We start from the raw sequence: 20,799 nt of genomic DNA, 5'->3' as shown, positions 1-20,799 counted from the left end.
TAAGGGGTGTGGATTAGTGTGTAGGGTGTGGCTTCAATGGAAAAGTGGAACGGCTTAGGGGAGACATTGAGCAGCAAAAAATGCCCCCAAAATTTGCCATATTATTTGAGGTAAGCTAAGCCAACAAATAGGTAGCATAAAGTTACAATCCAGATTTATAGTCCAGCATCAGTCACTGTGATAAATCTGGTGCAGTGTCAAATTGCCTAGTCTTAGTTCACGCTGTCTTACTTTCAGCCAGTATTAGTAAATCAGCAATGTGTCTAGAAATGTAGTATGTCCTAGAGGAGCTTGAAAAAACAGCAGTGTGTAAATATCTGCTATTTCTTAATCAAGATATCTTGTTTTTGCTTTTTATAGTCACCTTTATTTTACTATTTTCTATAGAATTTCAGAAACAGCACAAGAAACATTTACATGAGAAAACTGAGAAACTTATAGAGAACAAACCTCCAAGATGTGACCAACAAGAAGGAATGTTTCCATTCTCTACACGTTATGTCAACCTCATCATTGTCTCCACTGATCACTTCAGAGAACGCTCTGAGAATGAGCTCATAGAGACCGGGGCAAAACATGAGGAATACCTAAAGAAAAAACACAATGAATTACAACGCATCTACCCGAACAAACTGTTCCGCTGGTGCCACCAATCCAGACTTGTGCCACACGTGGTGATGGTGAGCGGAGTGCCCGGTGTAGGGAAGACCACCCTGATGCAGAAGGTTGTCTATGACTGGGTGAAGGGGTGTCTCTATCAAAGATTCTCCTTTGTCTTTTTCTTCAAATTTCGAGAACTCAACAGACTAGATAAAGTTAGTCTGGAGAACATGATCCTTCATCAGTACCCATATCTGTTGGAGCAGATTGAGAACATTTTACAGGATCCAAAAAAACTTCTCTTTATATTTGATGGTTTAGATGAAAGCATTCATGACATGTATTTCACATCATATAACTTGTGCACTAATCCTAAACAGCCCGAACCTTGTGGTCAAATTGTCGTTAGTTTGGTGAGAAAGTCTCTTCTTAATGGTTGTTCTGTCCTAATGACTAGTCGCCCAACCAGACTAGCATCAATTGATTGTAGAGATTTCCAAAGAATAGCAGAAATCACTGGGTTTTTACCAGAAGAGCGGCAGATATATTTTGAAAATTTCTTCCCCGACCATGAACTGGCAGAAAAGGCCTTTAATTATGTGAAGCAGAATGACACCCTGTACACGTTCTGTTACCTCCCGTCCTACTGCTGGATCATCTGTACAGTATTATCCAAGAGCTTCCAGCCAACAAGTAGTGATCAGTCGATGTCATTATTACCCAAAACCGTCACCCAGCTCTTTGCAATATTTGTCGCCAACATCCTATCCAATCACAGCCTGCACAAAAATGATGCTCAGAAGATCCTGCAGTCCATTGGATGGATGGCAGAACATGGAGTTATGAATCACAGCCTCATCTTTGATGAGCGAGATCTGGATTGTTTCCATGTTGACAAAAAGTCAAAGCTCTTATCAAGTTTTCTGATGGAATCGGAGGAACCTGTGTCCTATTCTTTCTTACATCTAACTGTTCAGGAATTCTTCTCTGCCTTGGTGCATTATGCTGATTATTCTCCTAAAAAGTTACAGAAATCGTTAAGTAAAGCCAAATCCTATACTGATGGACGTGGTGAAATATTCCTCCGTTTCCTGTGTGGTCTATCGGACGGCTCCACCAGGTCAATACTAACTGGATACCTTGATAAACAAACTACTCAGACTTCTATAGATGTCATAACTTGGCTGCAAAACTTCATTCTGAAAGAACAGAGGCTGGAGGAAAGTAATTACAACAAGCAACGTCTTCTCAGTACTTTCTTCTATCTGTATGAAACCCGGAATAAGACTCTAGTGCTGGAATCATTAAAACCACACAGAAGTCTTGACTTTTCTGATGTTCGTATATCGGCTCTAGACTGCACAGTGTTAGCATTTATTCTGGACACCTGCACAAATATAGAAGAACTCGATCTAAATAACTGTTCCTTAGACATTGAAGGATTAGAAAGACTTACTCCAGCGTTACATGACCTGCAGAATCTGAGGTAAAATACTAATGACATTTTATGTTTCTGGGATATTCAGGATTTGACAGACTTATTGTATGTATATTTTATGTCTGCTAGTATGGATCCCATTATGAAGTCGATAGGGCCAGATTCCTGTGAATGTACAGTACAAACTAAAAGTTTGGACACACCTTCTCATTCAGAGAGTTTTCTTTATTTTCATGACTATGAAAATTGTAGATTCACACTGAAGGCATCAAAACTATGAATTAACACATGTGGAATTATATACATAACAAAAAAGTGTGAAACAACTGAAAATGTGTCATATTCTAGGTTCTTCAAAGTAGCCACCTTTTGCTTTGATTACTGCTTTGCACACTCTTGGCATTCTCTTGATGAGCTTCAAGAGGTAGTGCTAAGCACCTTGATTCTGGTGTTCATTCACACCAGGCAATAACACAGAAGTTCTTGTATAAAGCAGAGTCCACGTGCTTTCACACAAATACGGTAGCATTTTATCTTGGGCGTAGCATTCCTCTGCACTTTTGCCCTTCCTACCTAATAGAGCACCTTGATTAGGCGGTACATATAGGTGTGCTTGCCCCTCCTCCCATCGGTTGCTTGATGCACATGGAGGTGACTAGGAGCAGCACACCATACGTGCAGCGTCTGCGCTCCTGAACATAGAAGCCCAACGGCTTAGGTAGGTTTAGCGTAAGACCCACCTGACCTGAGACCATCTTGGCTCTTTGTAGGCGGGCTCTGATGTGTTTTGATCAAAATATATTGGCTAAGTGTCTCAGATATTATCATATCAGAGTGAGGACTTTGTCCATATATAGTGCTTGCATCTACTTTACTGAGTGCATTATTATCTTATTTCTGTGACTTTCTTCAATAATATGGCCAGTGACATCCGCAGATTTGTATATCATATCGTGCAGGATGTTTTTATCTTATTTTTTTCTGTGATTTTTTTGTCTATGTAGTATTTGCTTGAGGGAGTGGCACCTTCAATTGTGAATGCACTCCTATTTTATCTTGGGAGTAGCATTCCTCGGCACTTTTGCCCTTCCTATCCAATAGAGCGCCTTGATTAGGTGGTACTTATGGGTGTGCTTGCTCCTCTTCCCATCGGTTTCTTGATGCACATGGAGGTGACTAGGAGCAGCACACCATATGCGCGGCATCTGCGCTCCTGAACATAGAAGAACATGGGGAGAAGCCACCCACCCATCGCTTTGACTACTTCCAATAAGAACAGTCCCGGGTTAGCTTTGCAGACAATACTAAAACAGCTGAAGTGTCAGACTGCAATCTGAAAAACTGACACTTTGAGAAAAACCGTCTCTTACATCACCGAGTCTAGGAACCTCGGTGACACGTACCGACCATCAATGACGACCCCTTGTTCCTTCCTACAATATATATATACATACACACACACTCGTTTTGTGGCATAAATAAGTCACACATTTTGTTCCACATTTTCTCTTCACATTCACAATCTAAAGATTTCATACTAACGCTCTGTGGATGCCTCACCCACATCTCATCTTCTTATTCTTACAGTTTGTATGGTAATAAACTACCAGACACTTCCTGCATCCAGTTGGCATCTGTAATAACGAATAACCAGTCCCTGAAGATACTTGACCTGTCGCAGAACCCAATGTATGGTCCTCACTTCAGTGACTTGATGGAAGCTCTGTCCAGTCCAGCCTGCAGGATAGAGGAATTATAGTGAGTATAAGAGTATGAGTATAAGAGATGTGTACAGGACTGAGACATGTGGAGAACAAGTTATATATGGATTTTATTCTATTTTATGCTCCTTATGATTGTTATGTCTATGAGATAAACTGCTGACTGCTCCTTGATATGTGACATCTCTACTAATGTCTGACTAACGCACCAGGTCCAGTCCATCCTGCAGGATAGAGAAATTACAGTGAGTATAAGAAATATGTGCCAGACTGAGACATGTGGGACACAAGTTTTACTTGGATTTTATTCTACTTTATGGTGTGAAAAGATTTAGGACCAAGCTCCATCACTAAAGGCATATTTGGACAAGGGAATACATCACTACAAACCTCTTACATCCAGTAACATCGCCTCTGATATAAACCTTCTCTTTCCTCGTCATCTCCATTGAGAACAGTCCACCACAATGACTTCTATCAGCCATGTCTCGTCTGTGCAAAGTTTGCCATACAGACCTCTTAGTTTCCTCACTTTTCCATCATCCTCTCCACTTAGGTGACCCAACATTGTTATCCTGCTGCTACCCCCAATACTGTGCCTACTGTGCTTAACAATGCCCCCAAAATACTGTACTGCAGAAATAACAGTGCCATACAGATAGCTCCCAAAAGTCACATCAATAGTAATAATTTTCTCCCAAAGTGCTCTCATTTTTTATAGTGTCCCCAACATTGATAATGCTCCGTGAGAGTTCCCGTTGTTAGTAGTGCCCCCCATATTGTGCCCAATAATGATAATGCCCCCTCAGAATCCCTAATGTTCCCTCAGGCGTAATAACCCCCCCATACAGCTCTCAGTAGTAGTCATAATATCCATAGTACCCCCAGTATATGTAATTGCCCCTATTGGGCCACCAATAATTATAATGGCCACTGAAGTGCCTCAGTAGTTATAATTTCCACCGTAACACCCTTACTAGTTGCAATGCTCACCCTGTAGTAAGCCAAATATATATTAGCCCCCTGGAATGCCATTATTACATTACCCTGTGTAGTGTTCCAAATACTCATAATGGCCCTCTTTAGTTATGCCATCCACATACAGTAGTCCCTCCGCTAGTGATAATGCCACCAATAGTTCCCTCAGTACTTATTGAGCCCCTTTGTAGTTAAAACGCCCTCCCCCCCCCATACACACAGTGTCCCCAGTACCATCTTTCCCCAATTCCAGTTGAAACTTCCACAAGTCACAGGCCTCTTCCATCCTATGAGCTGAGTTGCCAGCTTATGGGCTTAGGTGAACGTGTTAGTCAACACTTCACTTGCGGCTTGGTGCAGGTGGGCGCAATGATGTCATCACGCCACCTGTGACCCAAAGCAGATGGTAGATTTGATTTCATCATATTGCCTGTGCTGTTCTACTGTCTCATAGAGCAACACTTCACTGTCCTCCTTCAGTCTCTATTACCCAGTCTCTTTCAGCACAGGAGATCTGACCACTCAGCCAATTACTGACCACAATCATGATACAACACAGTGATTGGCTAGTAATTATAAAAACTAAAAAGCAGTGACAGGGGCACTAAAATATTTTACAATTTTTTCACACATTATGCAATGTGTTTCGCCGCCGGACTGCCGCCTTCATCCGGCAGCATGATCATACTTGTGGAAGCTGATATTCAGACACCGAAACGTGTTGCATAGTGGCTATTCTTTTTATTCACTGTATGTTATGTTTTATGCACTTTTATTGTCTAAATAAATTGTGGAATATTTTAGCGCCCTTGCTTTTTTGTTGTTATAATTACTTACTGTGATCGGGAGCCAAGCTGGAGATCCCGTTGCAGAGGGAGACTGCTTACAGACCATGTACACATAACTACAAGCTATTTCAAGTACTGTGCCTTGCAAGCACAACCTCCACCGATGAGTTATAGCCCCCCAGGGATCACAAAGGGGTCACGATCCTCTTTGTTCTTCAGAGTGATTGGCTAAACAGTCACATTTCTGTGTTGAAAAGTATCAGGAAACAGATAAAAGGTGAGGTCCTGGTAAGTGTAATATCCCCTAATACAGACAGACCCCAGAATAGAGTACCCCTCAAAACAGACCCTAGACCAGAATACCACTCAATACCAACCTAAGACCAGAGTACTTTTTTATTAAAGACCTCAGAACAGAGTACTCCTCAATACTGACCCAAGAACAGAGAACTCCTCAATATAGGCCCTAGACCATAGTACCTCTCAAATCAGATCCTAGAAAAGAGTATCCTCAATACAGACCTCAGAGTAATCCAAATACATAACCTAGATCAGAGTGTTCCCCAATACCGACCTCAGACCATAGTACCCCTCAATACAGAGCACAGACCTATGTACCCCTCAATACAGACCCAGATCAGAGTACTCCTTAATACAGACCCCATACCATAGTACCCAACCAATACAGACCCCATACCAGATTATCCATCAATTCTGACCCCATACTAGAGTAACCCCCAATGCAGAACCCAGACCAGAGTACCCCTCAATACAGACCAGGGTACCCCCCCACCCAGGATACCTCCGCACCCAATGTAGAGCCCAGAACAGATTATTCCATTATCCCCCAATAAGGACCCTGAGACCAAAATACTCCTTAACAGACCCTAAACCAGAGAATCGCTCAATAGAGACCCCAGAACAGAGTACCCCTCAATACAGAATCCAGACCAGAGTATCCCCCAGTACAAACCTCAGACCAGAGTATCTATCACACCGCCAGGATTAATGGGGATATAGTGGAGCATGTGGCCAGTTTTAATTACACAAGAACCATATTGGGCTAGCCATTAACTTCTTGGTAAAGAAGGCTCATCAGTATCTTTATCATCTCAGGTGCCTGAGGGATTTCAGACTGCCTCTCAGGATGCTAAAGAACTTCTAGACCTGTTTCATCGAGAGTTTCCTGACAGGAAACATTAGAGCCTTGTTCGGTAGTAGCAAGAAACAGAAACAGAACAGGAGGGTGGTGCGCTCTGCCGAGCAAATAATGTGCACTGACCTTCCTGATTTGCAGCTTATTTATAATGAGAGGTGCTTGACCATGGCCATGAAGGTGATGTAAGACCACAGCCACCCAAATAATGGTCTGTTTTGTCTCCTGCGGTCTGCATTTTTAAAGATAACACCAAGAGAGTGAGGAAGAGTTTGTTCACGCAGGCCATTTGGATGCTGATGTCACAGGGCGCCAAAGGCGCACTCTGTCTCCCATCAGCCGCAGACCAGCTGCTTAGCTTCGGGAGCGAGGATCTGTGTTTGGCCTCGTTCCCAGGACGGCTTTGCTAGCTGGGAGACTCCCTGCTCCTAGGTCTGCCTTGAGTGCCGAGCTGATCACTCGGTGTTCGACTTGTCTGTCTGTCGGTCATGTGACGCTGGCCACGTCACATGACCCTCAGACCCCACTATAAATACAGGCAGCCTGATGGCCACAGATTGCCTGTTCATTCTAGGTTCCTGGCTATTTGTTGGACTACTGATTACTCACCTGATCCTGTTCCCTGACGATCCTTTGCCTGCTCCTCCTGTACTGCGCATCCCTCCTGGTATTGGTACCTCGGCTCCCACCTGACTACTCTTTGCGGACTCCTCTGGTACTTCTCTACTCTCCTGGTATTTGACCCCAGCTTCTCCTGACCATTCTATGCTTAACCCTTTGTATTGAGTAGCTCTCCCTTAATATAGACCCAAGACTAGAGTATCCCTCAAAAAGGACCTCAAACCAGAGTACCACTTAATAAGGATCCCATAATAGAGTACTCCTCAATTCAGACCCTAGACCAGAGTACCCCAATATAGATCCCAGAGGAGAATACCCCTCAATGCAGACCCTAGACCAGAGTATTTCCAATACAGACCCCCACCAGAGTACACAAGACCCCAGATCAATGTACTCTTCAAAACAGACACCAGACCAGAGTACCTCTCAATATAGAACCCAGACCAGAGTACCTCTCAGGACAGACCCCAGATGAGAGTACCCCCAATACAGAACCCAGACCGGAGTAGCCCTCAGTACAGACCAGAGTATCCCTACATATAGACCCTAGATGAGATTACCCCTCAATTCAGACCAGAGTTGGAGCGCACCCGGACGGAAGTGACGCCATTCGCAGCTGGCGTGCGTTCCATCTGCAGCCGACATGCGTTTCACTGGACCGGAAGTCGTGGAATACACGCAGCTTCCTGTTTTTCAGGATTCTGAAGCGCGGGAATGGGATATATTGGATACGTGGGAGCATATAAACGTGTGAGTTATGTGTGTGTATTGTTTAATAGTCTGCTCCTGAGGAAGGGGTCTTTTATGTACACCCCAAAACGCGTTGAGTCCTGTTTATTAAAGAGAGTGAAGAGAAGCCCTGGATTGTGTGTGCTGACTTCAACCTCTGGCCGGGGGGGTACTTAGGATTGGCATCCCACAAAACAAGAACAAGAACAAAAAGGACCGGCACTCACTGAAGTCGTCTGCAAATCTCTTGTTTATTGTCATATAATCTTGTATCCTGTGACGTGTTTCGACACTCGCAGGTGTCTTTGTCAAACAGAAATACACATATTACAAAAAAAAAACACCATTAAATAGCCAAACCCTTCAATAAGGTGTGCGCATCACAAGATCGTGATGTCATAAGACACACCTCCTAAAAACAGGTGTAGACCCACAATTTAAACAAATATTCATTTAAACAAAAATAATAAATCTCAGCTTGAATATTGTCTTCTCCTGTTTGTATCCATAAGCTGCCACACAACATCACATCATCTCACGTCCAGAGAAGCATGTATCAATATGACCATCATAGAATTCATCCATATTTTCATACGAATATTGGTAGCAGCTCAATTCGATCATCTTAAATCGCAAAACCACATTAAGAAACTTTATTAAAAGAAAAACTATTGAAAAAAATAAAGAAAAAAACATTTATACAATAAAAAATGATCCTTCATAAAAAGCTGTTTAATCCATAGCCACGGTTCAGACCCATAGGTTCCAAAGTTTGGAGCCTATGGATCCAATAGGCCTCCTTTTTTCTCAACATTAAGTTTCTGTCACTGCCTCTCCTGGGTTGTTTAACCCCTTTAATAGGGATGTGCTCCCCTGATCTTGGTTGGGTGATGTAAGGGCTCTTGATGACACTCGAACAGTGTTCACACCCGAGGCAGGGAAAAGTACCCTGTCTTGGAGCTTTTGTGTGGCAGCTTATGGATACGAACAGGAGAAGACCATATTCAAGCTAAAATTTATTATTTTTGTTTAATATTTGTTTAAATTGTGTGTCTACACCTGTTTTTAGGAGGTGTGTCTTATGACATCACGATCATGTGATGCGCACACCTTAATGAAGGGTTGGGCTATTTAATGGTGTTTTTTTTTTGTAATATGTGTATTTCTGTTTGACAAAGACACCTGCGAGTGTCAAAACGCGTCACAGGATACAGTATTTTGTGACAATAAACAAGAGATTTGTAGACGACTTCAGTGAGTGCCGGTCCTTTTTGTTTGTGTTCTTATAGTAAGATACAAATGAATGCAGCAGATATAGTGGACTCTCACCTGTGCTCTTAATTGGGTATCACATGACCTAAATTCCATGCTGACATTCACATGTGTCAATCTTCATATAAAAAAGCAGTTCACATTGTGTAAAAAATTGAGAGGGTTAAAGTACCAACGAGAGGAGGTGATCACAGGAGAAAACTCCTGAACAGGGAATCCTTCACCCTGAGGGACTGAGGCACCCGTCACCCTGAGGGACTCAATAAAAGATTGGATTTAATCCTGCAATTGTAAAATAATAAATATGTAGAATATACTATCCATTTCCGATATATGGTTGAATAAGGTTATGTTTTTAACACATTGTAAACTGCTTTTATATTTGAAGATTGACACATGTGAATGGCAACATGGCATTTATGTCATGTGATGCCCAATTAGGAGCACCGAAACATGTATACTAAGATTGTTTTTCCTGGATGTATTTTTATTCCGCGTCAATAAAGTATTGATTTTACCTCTGTGAGAATGAGCTGGATTTTGCTTTTCGTTTGGACTTCAAATAATAATAATAATAATAGAAATAATAATGGGCCTTAGAATATTGAAAATAGTGTTTTTTATGCTTAGAATCCTAAAACCTATAACTGGTTTAGGGTACTTTCACACTAGCGTTAAAGTTTTACGATATTGAGTTCCATCAGAGGGGCTCAATAACTGAAAAAAAAAACGCTTCAGTTTTGTCCCCATTCATCGTCAATAGTGACAAAACTGAACTTAACAGAACGGAATGCTCCAAAATGCATTCCGTTCAGTTGCGTTCCCAGACCGGAGAGCAAACCGCAACATTTTGTATTTTGCTTCCGTCCTGGGGATACGGAGCACAATCTGCCACAATAGAAAACGGATATGTCCCCCATTGATTTTCAGTGGAGTTAATGACAGATCCGTTTTGACAATGTTAAAAATATGTTAAAGATAATACAACCGGATCCGTTCATAACAGATGCAGATGGTTGTATTATCAGTAACGGAAGCATTTTTGCTGAACCCTGCCAGATCCAGCAAAAACGCTAGTGTGAAAGTAGCCTTATTCATAGGCACAATATCTGATTATAAAGAAAGCAACAATACGTATTTCTAAGCTTTCTAAAAAAAAAAAACATTGGAGGTCATTTACTTGACGCCTATTTGTGGCGTATTTATGGCACAGATTCCGTCACAAAGGTTATTTGCACAGCAGTCTGCGACTTTTCCCTGTTCACACCAGGTCTAAAAAAGGGGACGGGCCAGCAGGCCCCTCTCATTTATCATTTTCTAAGCCTGTTTTAGGGTCCATTCACACGTCCGTTGTTTCTTTCCTGATCTGTTCCGTTTTTTGCGGAACAGATCTGGACCCATTCATTTTCAATGGGTCCTGAAAAAAATCGGACAGCTCAATGTCTGATTTTTTTTCAGGACCCATTGAAAATGAATGGGTCCAGATCTGGTCCAGATTTGTTCCAACAACGGACGTGTGAATGGACCCTTAGGCGTATAAAATGGTCTAAATTTAAGCCAGCAAGGGAGCTGGCATAGATTTAGACCAGCAGTGGATATGTCGATGCTATGTACAGGCGCCTCTTCATAACTTTGATGGATCTACCACCAGCAAAAGGGGTTATTAAGACTGACGTCTAACATCGGTCTTAATAAATGACCCCCATCTTTCTTAATATGATAAATGTACCAGTATATGCTTTTATTATGGGTTAAATGAGGGAGGGAAGGGAAAAGATATCTGAAGAAGAAAAAGTCTAAGTCTTTCCCAAGATTCCAACCCAGGATCTTAACTGCGGTCAGCATGCTAATGTCTTGCCCGGTCAATCAAGGGGAGAGCCAGTGCGTAGAGCACAGGGGATGTTACAAAGCGGTGCTACAAGGATTCAGCCTGGTGCTCCAACTGGCTAATTTGCATATGAATAAAAACACAAATATCTCTGCAGCTGTTTAGCATACAGACAAAAGAAAAGTATCATTTTAATCAGCATAACGAGCGCTAACAGGCAGCATGTCTTGTTTAATAAGGTTGATATTGCTGACAAAGCCCCTTTAAAAATAAAAAATAAAAGAAATATAAGAAGAAAATCACACAAAAAAAGCAATTTCTCTAGTAAAAGCAATTTATCATATGCACAGCATATCTGTATATTACTATGGAGTGAGACGCAAGTCATGTGACCATAGTATGTTGGTTAGTGATGAGCTTCAGGGGCTATATTCAAATTCGCGATATTTCACAAATATTTCGTAGAATATTTGTCATATATTCGCGAATTTGAGATTATTTTATAGAATGTGAAAAATCGGCAATGTAAAAATTGCGTAATGCGACTTTGTAACGTGAAATACAGGCGTGGGTCACTTTGGCTACATTTTTCAAGCTGATAGAAGTTTCACGAGTTTCTCCTGAGACTGGAGAAAATGGTTGGCACGGCAGAACCTTACAATAGCTTTATATGCAGATGGAGTCATTTGCTCCAATATATTCGCAATTGCACTAATCGGCAGTGATTAGAATTTTTTTTCGTTCACATTTTAGCAGGTCTGACTACTCTGATTTTTTCGCACAAGGTGCAACTTCACATTTTAAATACTAACTACAAAGTGGCGTGGTAGCAGGTCTGACTACCGATTACTGATTGGCGCACTAAGTATTGTTGTGAACTTGACATTGCTTCCTTCTCATTAGCCCACAAGCTAGAAGCAGAGAGGAGTCATATGTTCAGATGGAAAAAAAAAAGCTGAATATTCAATATAACTAATATATAGCACTATATTCTAAATATTTGCAAATTCCAAAGTGGCGATATTCACAATGAAAATTCTCAATTTGAATATTTAGTACTAGTGTTGGTATTATTATGTAAACAATGTATAGTATTATTTGTTATATCAATATATCAGCAGCAAAACGATAAAGCAGTGTCATCCCGTTCATGTGAGAAAACACTTCATGTGTTATAACTTTTCAGCCAATTCCGCCAAAATCTCTTATTTCTTTTTCTGATTATTATATGGCACACTTAATAGCAAAAACATAAAACTTACTAAAACGTGACCCCCCCCTCCCCGGATAACAGACAGGTAAGTGTTCTAGGACTGACCTCATCAGAACCTGCATTGTACCTCCACATGGAGCAGGTGCAGTGGTGTATCTTGGTTTTGTGCTGCCCTAGGCAAGACTAAACTCGGGCACCCCCCTAATATAAATTTGACCCACCCCTTCCTGTCACGGCCAAACCCCTTCCTCTGTAAACCCCACCCCTTCCTCTTTAGGCTCCACCCTTTCCTGTTTTGCATAACAATATTAAGAAATTTATCACGATAACGATATATATATATCGCAAGAAATACCAGTTTAAAAGAAAAAACACAAGGGGACGTTATACTGTATGGGGCAGCCTCAAGGAGACGTTATACTGTATGGGGGCAGCCACAAGGAGACGTTATACCGTATGGGGGTAGCCTCAACGAGACGTTATACTGTATGGGGCACTGGGGCAGCCACAAGGAGACGTTATACTGTATGGGGGGCGGGGGCAGCCACAAGGAGACATTATACATACTGTATGGCATTGGGGGCAGACATAAGGAGACATTATACTGTATGGGGGGCCGGGGGCAGCCACAAGGAGACACTAAACTGTATGGGGGATTGGGGGCTGCCCGGCTGCCACAAGCAAATAGTGCACTGTGTCTGTGTCATAAATAAAGGTGGGATGTCAGACTGTCTATGGTGACCCTGGCCTCTCCTCGAGGCTGCCCCAGGCCATACAGTCTGTATGGGGCAGCCTCAAGGAGAGGCCAGGGCCACTATAGACAGTCTGACATCATACCACCTTTATTTTATTTATTTATGAGTTCACTGTGAACGTGCAGTATTTGCTTTTTAACTCTCTTGTCTCACTCACTCCTGTTTGTTCCTCTGCCTGGACCTCAGGACCTGGTCTGGACACTCCTCGCAGGGTACGTAGGCCAGGAGTCAGTCAGGCAAAGTGGCCAACTGTCTGTGTGAGGAGGGAGCCGGTCTGGGCAGACTTTTCCCGGCCGGCTGTGGCTGCCGCTTGTATTTTGAATATTTTGACCCACTGCGCATGCGCAAATAAGGCGACTCGGCGCAGGCGCAGTAGGAGCCGGAATTTTCTGCTACTACGCCTCCTACTGCGCTTCGGGCATGCGCACTGGGCCGGAATATTCTGCTACGGGGCCTGCGCCAACAAACCCAGTCAGGAGCGGAGGGAAGAGACGCACCTCCCACGTCACTACTAGAAGTGACGTGGGTAGCAAGGCCGGGTAGGAAAACAGCTGGTGTCGGGAGGAGGAGGGAGGAGATAAGTGATAAGTCACTCCTTCACTATGCGGCGCCGGCGATGCTGCCGCTCGCAGCGGCATAGTGAAGGATCGGATCGATCGGCAAGTATTTGTGTAGGCAAACAAGGCATTTTGCCGCCCCATTGGCAACTGCCGCCCCAGGCAAATGCCTTGTTTGCCTCGCGATAGATACGCCTCTGAGCAGGTGTCATATGTCCTGAAAGTCTGAGACATCTGGAGGGACAGGTTCTGCTTCTATGGGGCAGACTATGGGTCTGAACAACTCCTAGGTTATACAGAGCTGTAATATGTACATGAGCCCTTACCGCCATAGAGCACTCATCTCTGCCCGGACTACACTACAGCTGTCTGGTGGTATTATTTCTGATGACCCCAGCTGTAATTTACTCAGAATGGAGACGATTACTGCTCGTTATCAATAAGTAATAATCAATACCAGCAGAATCCAGAGAAACCCTGAATGTAGTGTAAGGTCTACTAATAATCCATCCCCCAAATAACTGACTGAGCGAGGGCAGAGCCACATGTGTCCTGTAGTAATGTGAGGAGGAGAATGGGGGCCACAGGCTGATGACTACTGTACCTTCATCATCACTGATTTATGACCTGTCTTACTAACAGCCGGGGACATTTTCTTTCCACATTTAAAATCTACAGTTTTTATACTAATGCTCTGTGGACACCTCGCCCATAACTCATGTTCTTACTAGTGTTGAGCGCGAATATTCGAATCGCGAATTTTAATCGTGAATATCTCCACTTTGTGAATATTTAGAATATAGTTCTATATATTCATATTCGCGAATAGTGTTGTTCGCGACTATTCTAATCGCAAATTTATAGCGAATATCGGCACTTAGCAACATCCCTAGCAACCAATAGGAAAGTTGCCTACCCCTTAGTGTTGATCGTGAATATTCTAATCGCAAATTTTTATCACGAATATAATACATTGACGATTTTCACAATTAAGTAATAAATGACTGGAGATCACAAATTCTCAAATTTGCTAATTTATGGCGAATATTCGGCCCAAAATTTGCGAAATATCATGAATTCGAATATTGCCTATGCCGCTCATCACTAGTTCTTACCACAGTTTGTATGATAATAAACTTCCTGCAACAGGTTGGTATATGGAATAAGTGATAACTACCCACATCTCATCTTATTCTTACAGTTTGGCCAATAATTATCTACCAGGCATTTCCTGCGTCCTGTTGGCTTCTGTAATAAAGAATAACGAGTCCCTGAAGATACTTGACCTGTCTAATAACTATCTGTCTGGTCGTCACTTCAGTGACTTGATGGAAGCTCTGTCCAGTCCGGCCTGCAATATAGAGAAGTTATAGTAAGTATAGGAAACATATACAGGACTGAGACATGTGGGGTACAAGTTATACATGGATTTTATTCTCTTTGATGCTCCACACCATTGCTATGTCTATGAGATAAACTGCTGACTGCTCCTGGATATGTGACATCTCCAGTAATGTTTGACTAATGCCCCAGGTCTAGTCCAGCCTGCAGGATAGAGGAATTATAGTGAGTATAAGAGATGTGTACAGGACTGAGACATGTGGGGCACAAGTTATACATGAATTTTATTCTGTTTGATGCTCCGCACCATTGTTATGTCTATAAGATAAACTGCTGACTGCTACTTGATATGTGATGTCTTTACTAATGTCTGACTATTGAACCAAATCCAGTTGTGGCAGCTGCACCTCTGAATTTGGTACAATCTTTATATATCCAGGCACAGCGGACACCTGCTCTTAAAAAATGGCGCCCACCTGTGCGTACCATAGCTGCTGGGTTTTTGCTGTTTTAAAGGCTTATGTAAACCTTTAGGGGCAATTTTGTTTATTAAAGGGGTTATCCCATGACTAATGTAAAAAAATAAAAAATCCGACTTCATATAGTACATGACAAGCTCTTTCGAACAAAGTTAGAACCATTCCTGTACCTCACATGGATCCAGAGATCTTCCCATTCATTGCTCTGCTAGATTTATACCAAGCTGACAGCTCAAGGGAGTGTCTTTTCTGCTGAAGCTAAGGGGGTGTGTCTCAGCTCTTCCTATCACAGCTCAGGGGGCGTGTCTCAGCTCTCCCTATCACAGCTCAGGAGGCAGTTGAGAGATGAAACTGAGCATGTGCGGCCTTCTCAGTGAGCAGGTCAAAGAAATAAGAAAAAAACAAACTGAATGTGGCGCTATACAGATACATTTTATTGAATAACTAATAATTTTTTTATTACATGCAATTACAAAATTATTTGGATCTAGGTGCTGGTTTGAAAACTGTAGAATATTTTTCGTGAGACAATCCCTTGCATTTTAATGCAATGTAATGATTTTGAGCTAATTTTTATTATTATCTAGTGTCCTTTTTTTCTGTACAGAGCTGAGGTGCCCTAGAAGCACCCTTTGGATTTTTTGTCTTTCCTGTCAGTACAAGAGCTGACGGACTCCTCATCTCTGCTCTCTGTCCTTATAAACACACATTATAGCTCAGTTCTTATCTTACTGATAAGAATGTGGCTTAAATAAGTGATTATGACCTCCCAGTAGTTTAGAGATAAGGTTTATTAGATGACTGGCACAAAGTGAAAGTACCAGTCACACAGCTAGATAAACAGTTAACCCTTTGTGACAAAACAGCTCAATATTTTTTATGTAGGCCAATTTAAAAAAAATATGATTTTTAGCCAAAAATGAGTAACATACAAAAAAAAATGTGTAACATACAAAAAAAACAAAAAACAGGAGTGGAACCAAAACAGAGATGATACGTGAAGGGAATATTTGCATGTCTTCTGTGTTTTGGCTACCAAATCATGATCCAATCCTGATGCAAAATGACCTCTCAGTAGTTAAGAGATAAGGTTTATTAGATGACTGGCACAAAGTGAAAGTACCAGTCACCTTACAACTGCTTAGGAATCATTGTGTGTCTCATCTTTCCATCCTTCTGACAGATCAGAAGAAAGGTAAAATCAATGGTGATGTGAATAAGGCCAAACAGGGACAATAGCGGCCCAGTGACAAAGCGATGAGGTGGCAACAGCATGAGGAGTCCACACAGTCACCCAGTAACAGAGTGGTGAGGTGGCAACAGCATGAGGAGTCAACACAGTCACCCAGTAACAGAGTGGTGAGGTGGCAACAGCATGAGGAGTCAACACAGTCACCCAGTAATAGAGTGGTGAGGTGGCAACCGCATGAGGAGTCAACACAGTCACCCAATAACAGAGTGGTGAGGTGGCAAATTCACCCCAAAAGCAAGGATGAATGGACATACTTTTATATATTTAAAATAAATACACCCTACGATTGGTTGTATCAGACCACACTTTCACCCCAAAAGCAAGGATGAATGGAAGTACTTTTATATATGAAATAAACACACCCCAAAACTGGTTGTATCAGGCCACACTTTCAACACAATAACAGATGCTAGGATTACTACAATTACTGTTTACAACAACCTAAAATCTGTAGTATTATATCACCTTGAGTAACGTCAATTATTGCAGCAAGGTGTAATAGAATAATTCCTATTACCCAGACTGTACACTCCCCTAATGGTCCCTGCTCTCTCCCTACAGTGTGGATAATACCTTCCTATCCTTTCCCTACACTATGAATAATCTTTCCTTGAACTGGACCATTTTTTTCTTTTTTTATATTCTAGCACTTTCCCTAGTGCCTGTAACGTAAAGTTTACTAGAAAAGGGCAGAGACCAGGCAGGATGAGGCTTTTTATAGGGCTGTGACATCACAGGGGTGATTGGCTGTCTGCATGGCATTGTGGGTGATCCCTTGTTGTGGGCTTCTTACTTTCACTTTGTAACATGTGCAGCAGCCATTTTAGAAAAATGTGATTCGTTACCACGAAGCACGAGGAAATTCAACTTCAAAGCAAATCAAATTTTTACTGAAATTTTGATTAAATTCGCTCAACTCTAGTCACAACCAGTGATGAGCAGCAGGGGCAATATTCGAATTCGCGATATTTAGCAAATATTTGGGCAAATATTCGTCATATATTGGCAAAGTCAAGAATTTGTGATCTCCAGTCAATATTTTCTTAATTGCAAAAATCGGCAATCGGAAAATTTGCGATAAAAATTTGTGATACGAAAATTCGCAATCAACACTACTCCTAAAGTTAAAGATATTGCAGCCTTCTCATTGGCCCACAAACAAGAAGCAGTGAGGGATCATGGGTACTGCTGAAAAAAATCTAGAATATTCGCGATTACGATAATATAGCACTATATTCTAGATATTCACTAATTCTCAAAGTGCCAATATTCGTAATAAAAATTTGTGATTAGAATATTTGCGATCAACACTAGTCACAACCCCTGATATAAGACTTTTGGCTAACCCAGATAACACCACACCTGATTGTTACACTATGTCCCCTGGTCTCCAGCTCTTTTCCTGGCATGTGGTGGGCCTCAACTCTCCTCTTAAATGCAAGAAAATTTTAACACATTTGACACGCCTCAAACCAGATGTGATGTTCCTACAGGAGTTGTGGGGTTCGCTTTGAAACCCCCATGGCTGTACTCCTGTTACACCACTAATTACTCTTCCAAGGCCAGAGGTGTGGCCATACCCTTCCATGCAGACTGGCCGCCAGGGGTGGACATTTATTCTTCTTTTTGTACAGAAAGATATACATTCCTTAATACCTTGAACCAACCATACTGTTTTTTTATTTTTTACTCGTTTCCACACCCTGATTTTAACCAGACGTGCCTTGAACCTGATTATTGGGGGAGATTTTAATTGGGTTCTTGACCTTACCCTATAAAAGTCCCTGTCCCATCCCCATATTTTTCCATCCTTGAGGGACGTTATATCCCTGCTGAGTCTGCAGCACTCTGTGATCCCTGGAGACACTCTACATTGAAAGAATACATAGAAACATAGAATGTGTCGGCAGATAAGAACCATTTGGCCCATCTAGTCTGCCCAATATACTAAATACTATGGATAGCCCTTGTCCCTATCTTCTATGAAGGATGGCCTTATGCCTATCCCATGCATGCTTAAACTCCTCCATTGTATTTGCAGCTACCACTTCTGTAGGGAGGCTATTCCATGCATCCTCTACTCTCTCAGTAAAGTAATACTTCCTGATATTACTTTTAAACCTTTGCCCCTCTAATTTAAAACTATGTCCTCTTGTAGCAGTTTTTCTTCTTTTAAAGCGAACCTTTCACCTGCATTTCACTTAATAAACTATCAAAAGTACCTTATAGCTCATCCTCATTGTGTTATCATACAGTCTTGTCCCGCTTTTCTGCCATGTATATGCATGAAAAAAATCGCCTTATAAAGTACTCTTCTCCGCCTCCACAAGTCACGATAGAAGTCAAGGGGGTAGCCCTTCGCTCACTCCAGGCTGTAACTCCCCTGCCCTAACCCCACCTCTATGCAGTCTCATTGACACCCGGCTCAGTCACCGGGACCGTGCCACCTGTACCAGTCTAATTTGGAGGGTGATATTAAGAGGCATTCCGTTTTGCATTCCGTCATAATAGAAGTCTAAGGGCCGCATAATGGATTAATCTGGTTTCCGTTATGAAGGATAGCACTCCTTTACTATAAAGCAGGCATGCTCAACCTGCGCTCCACCAACTGTTGTAAAACTACAACTCCCACAATGCCCTACTGTAGGCTGATAGCTGTAGGCTGTTGGGGCATGCATGGAGTTGTAGTTTTGCAACAGCTGGAGGGCCTCAGGTTGAGCATGCCTGCTTTAAAGGGTTATATTAAGTTATCCTCTATCCACAGGGTAGGGGATAACTATAGGATCAGTGGGGGTCCTACCGATTGGACCCCGACCATCACAACAATGAGGGCCCCGTACACCATGGAACTCCCTGACGTGGACAGTGCAGACTATTGTACATTCATGTGGTGCAATCATCACTGATTTATGACATGCCATAAATTGAGGACACCACTCAGGGATTAGGGATTTCTAGGACATGGACATATCATATAGCTGCTGCTATTCCTGACACAAATCACACACAAGAGTCGGCTTCTAGTGATGACATTTATGGATTTTACTAATGCTCTGTGGACCCCTCACCCACACCTCATGTTCTTATTTTTACAGTTTGTCCTATAATAGTCTACCAGACACTTCCTGTATCCATTTGGCATCTGTAATAAGGAATAACCAGTCCCTGAAGAGACTTGACCTGTCTTATAACCGTCTGTCTGGTCCTCACTTCAGTGACTTGATGGACGCTCTGTCCAGTCCAGACTGCAGAATAGAGAAAATACAGTAAGTATAAGAGATGTGTACAGGACTGAGATATGTGGGCTACACGTTTTACTGTACAAGGATTTTTTATTATGTTCGGCACCGTTGTTATGTCTATGAGATAAACTGCTGACTGCTCCTTTATATGTGATGTCTCTACTAATGTCTGACTAATGCACCGGGTTCAGCTCATCCTGCAGGACAGAGGCATTACAGTGAGTATAAGAGATGTATACAGGACTGAGACATGTGAGGCACATGTTATACATGGATTTTATTCTATTTTATGGTCCACACCATTGTTATGTCTATGAGATAAACTGCTGATTGCTCCTTGACATGTGACATCTCTACTAATGTCCAGTCCAGCCTGCAGGACAGAGGCATTACAGTGAGTATAAGAGATGTGTACAGGACTGAGACATGTGAGGCACAAGTTATACATGAATTTTATTCTATTTTATGCTCGGCACCATTGTTATGTCTATGAGATAAACTGCTTATTGCTCCTTGAAATGTGACATCTCTACTATAGGGTGATTCTCCTCTCCTTCCAACTTTAGACTAGACTGGAACAAACTAGAACTGCAACCTCTCCTTCTGGTAGTAAGCAGGACTAGACCTGTTCTGACCAAAAGGAGGAGAGTGAAATGACAAGTTTCATTCTATCTAAAGATCTCTCTGCTATATATCCACTGCCACCTGCTGGTGAACCAAGCACATTACATGTACAAAACAGTTTCATAGCAGCATTATCAAAGGACCTGAAATAAATACACAGATTACATTATCGATAGCCATCAAAGAAAGTAGCAGGGTGAATGAA

The 20,799-nt window shown here is 42.0% G+C and overlaps 1 protein-coding gene across 1 annotated transcript in view; it reads left to right on the top strand.

Annotated features, from left to right (window-relative positions):
* Positions 1–20,799, top strand: part of LOC122921833 (NACHT, LRR and PYD domains-containing protein 3-like) — a 51,954-nt gene that overhangs the window by 28,012 nt on the left and 3,143 nt on the right. The window contains exons 6-9 of the mRNA XM_044272095.1: positions 388–2,086; positions 3,626–3,796; positions 14,858–15,028; positions 19,824–19,994. Of these exons, the coding sequence (XP_044128030.1) occupies positions 388–2,086; positions 3,626–3,796; positions 14,858–15,028; positions 19,824–19,994 (2,212 nt within the window). The remainder of the gene's footprint in view (positions 1–387; positions 2,087–3,625; positions 3,797–14,857; positions 15,029–19,823; positions 19,995–20,799) is intronic.

This window comes from Bufo gargarizans, chromosome 11, assembly GCF_014858855.1.
Source record: "Bufo gargarizans isolate SCDJY-AF-19 chromosome 11, ASM1485885v1, whole genome shotgun sequence".
Taxonomy (NCBI): Eukaryota; Metazoa; Chordata; class Amphibia; order Anura; family Bufonidae; genus Bufo; species Bufo gargarizans.
The sequence above is the reverse complement of the archived record's forward strand: the minus strand, read 5'-3'. Positions and strand labels throughout refer to the sequence as shown.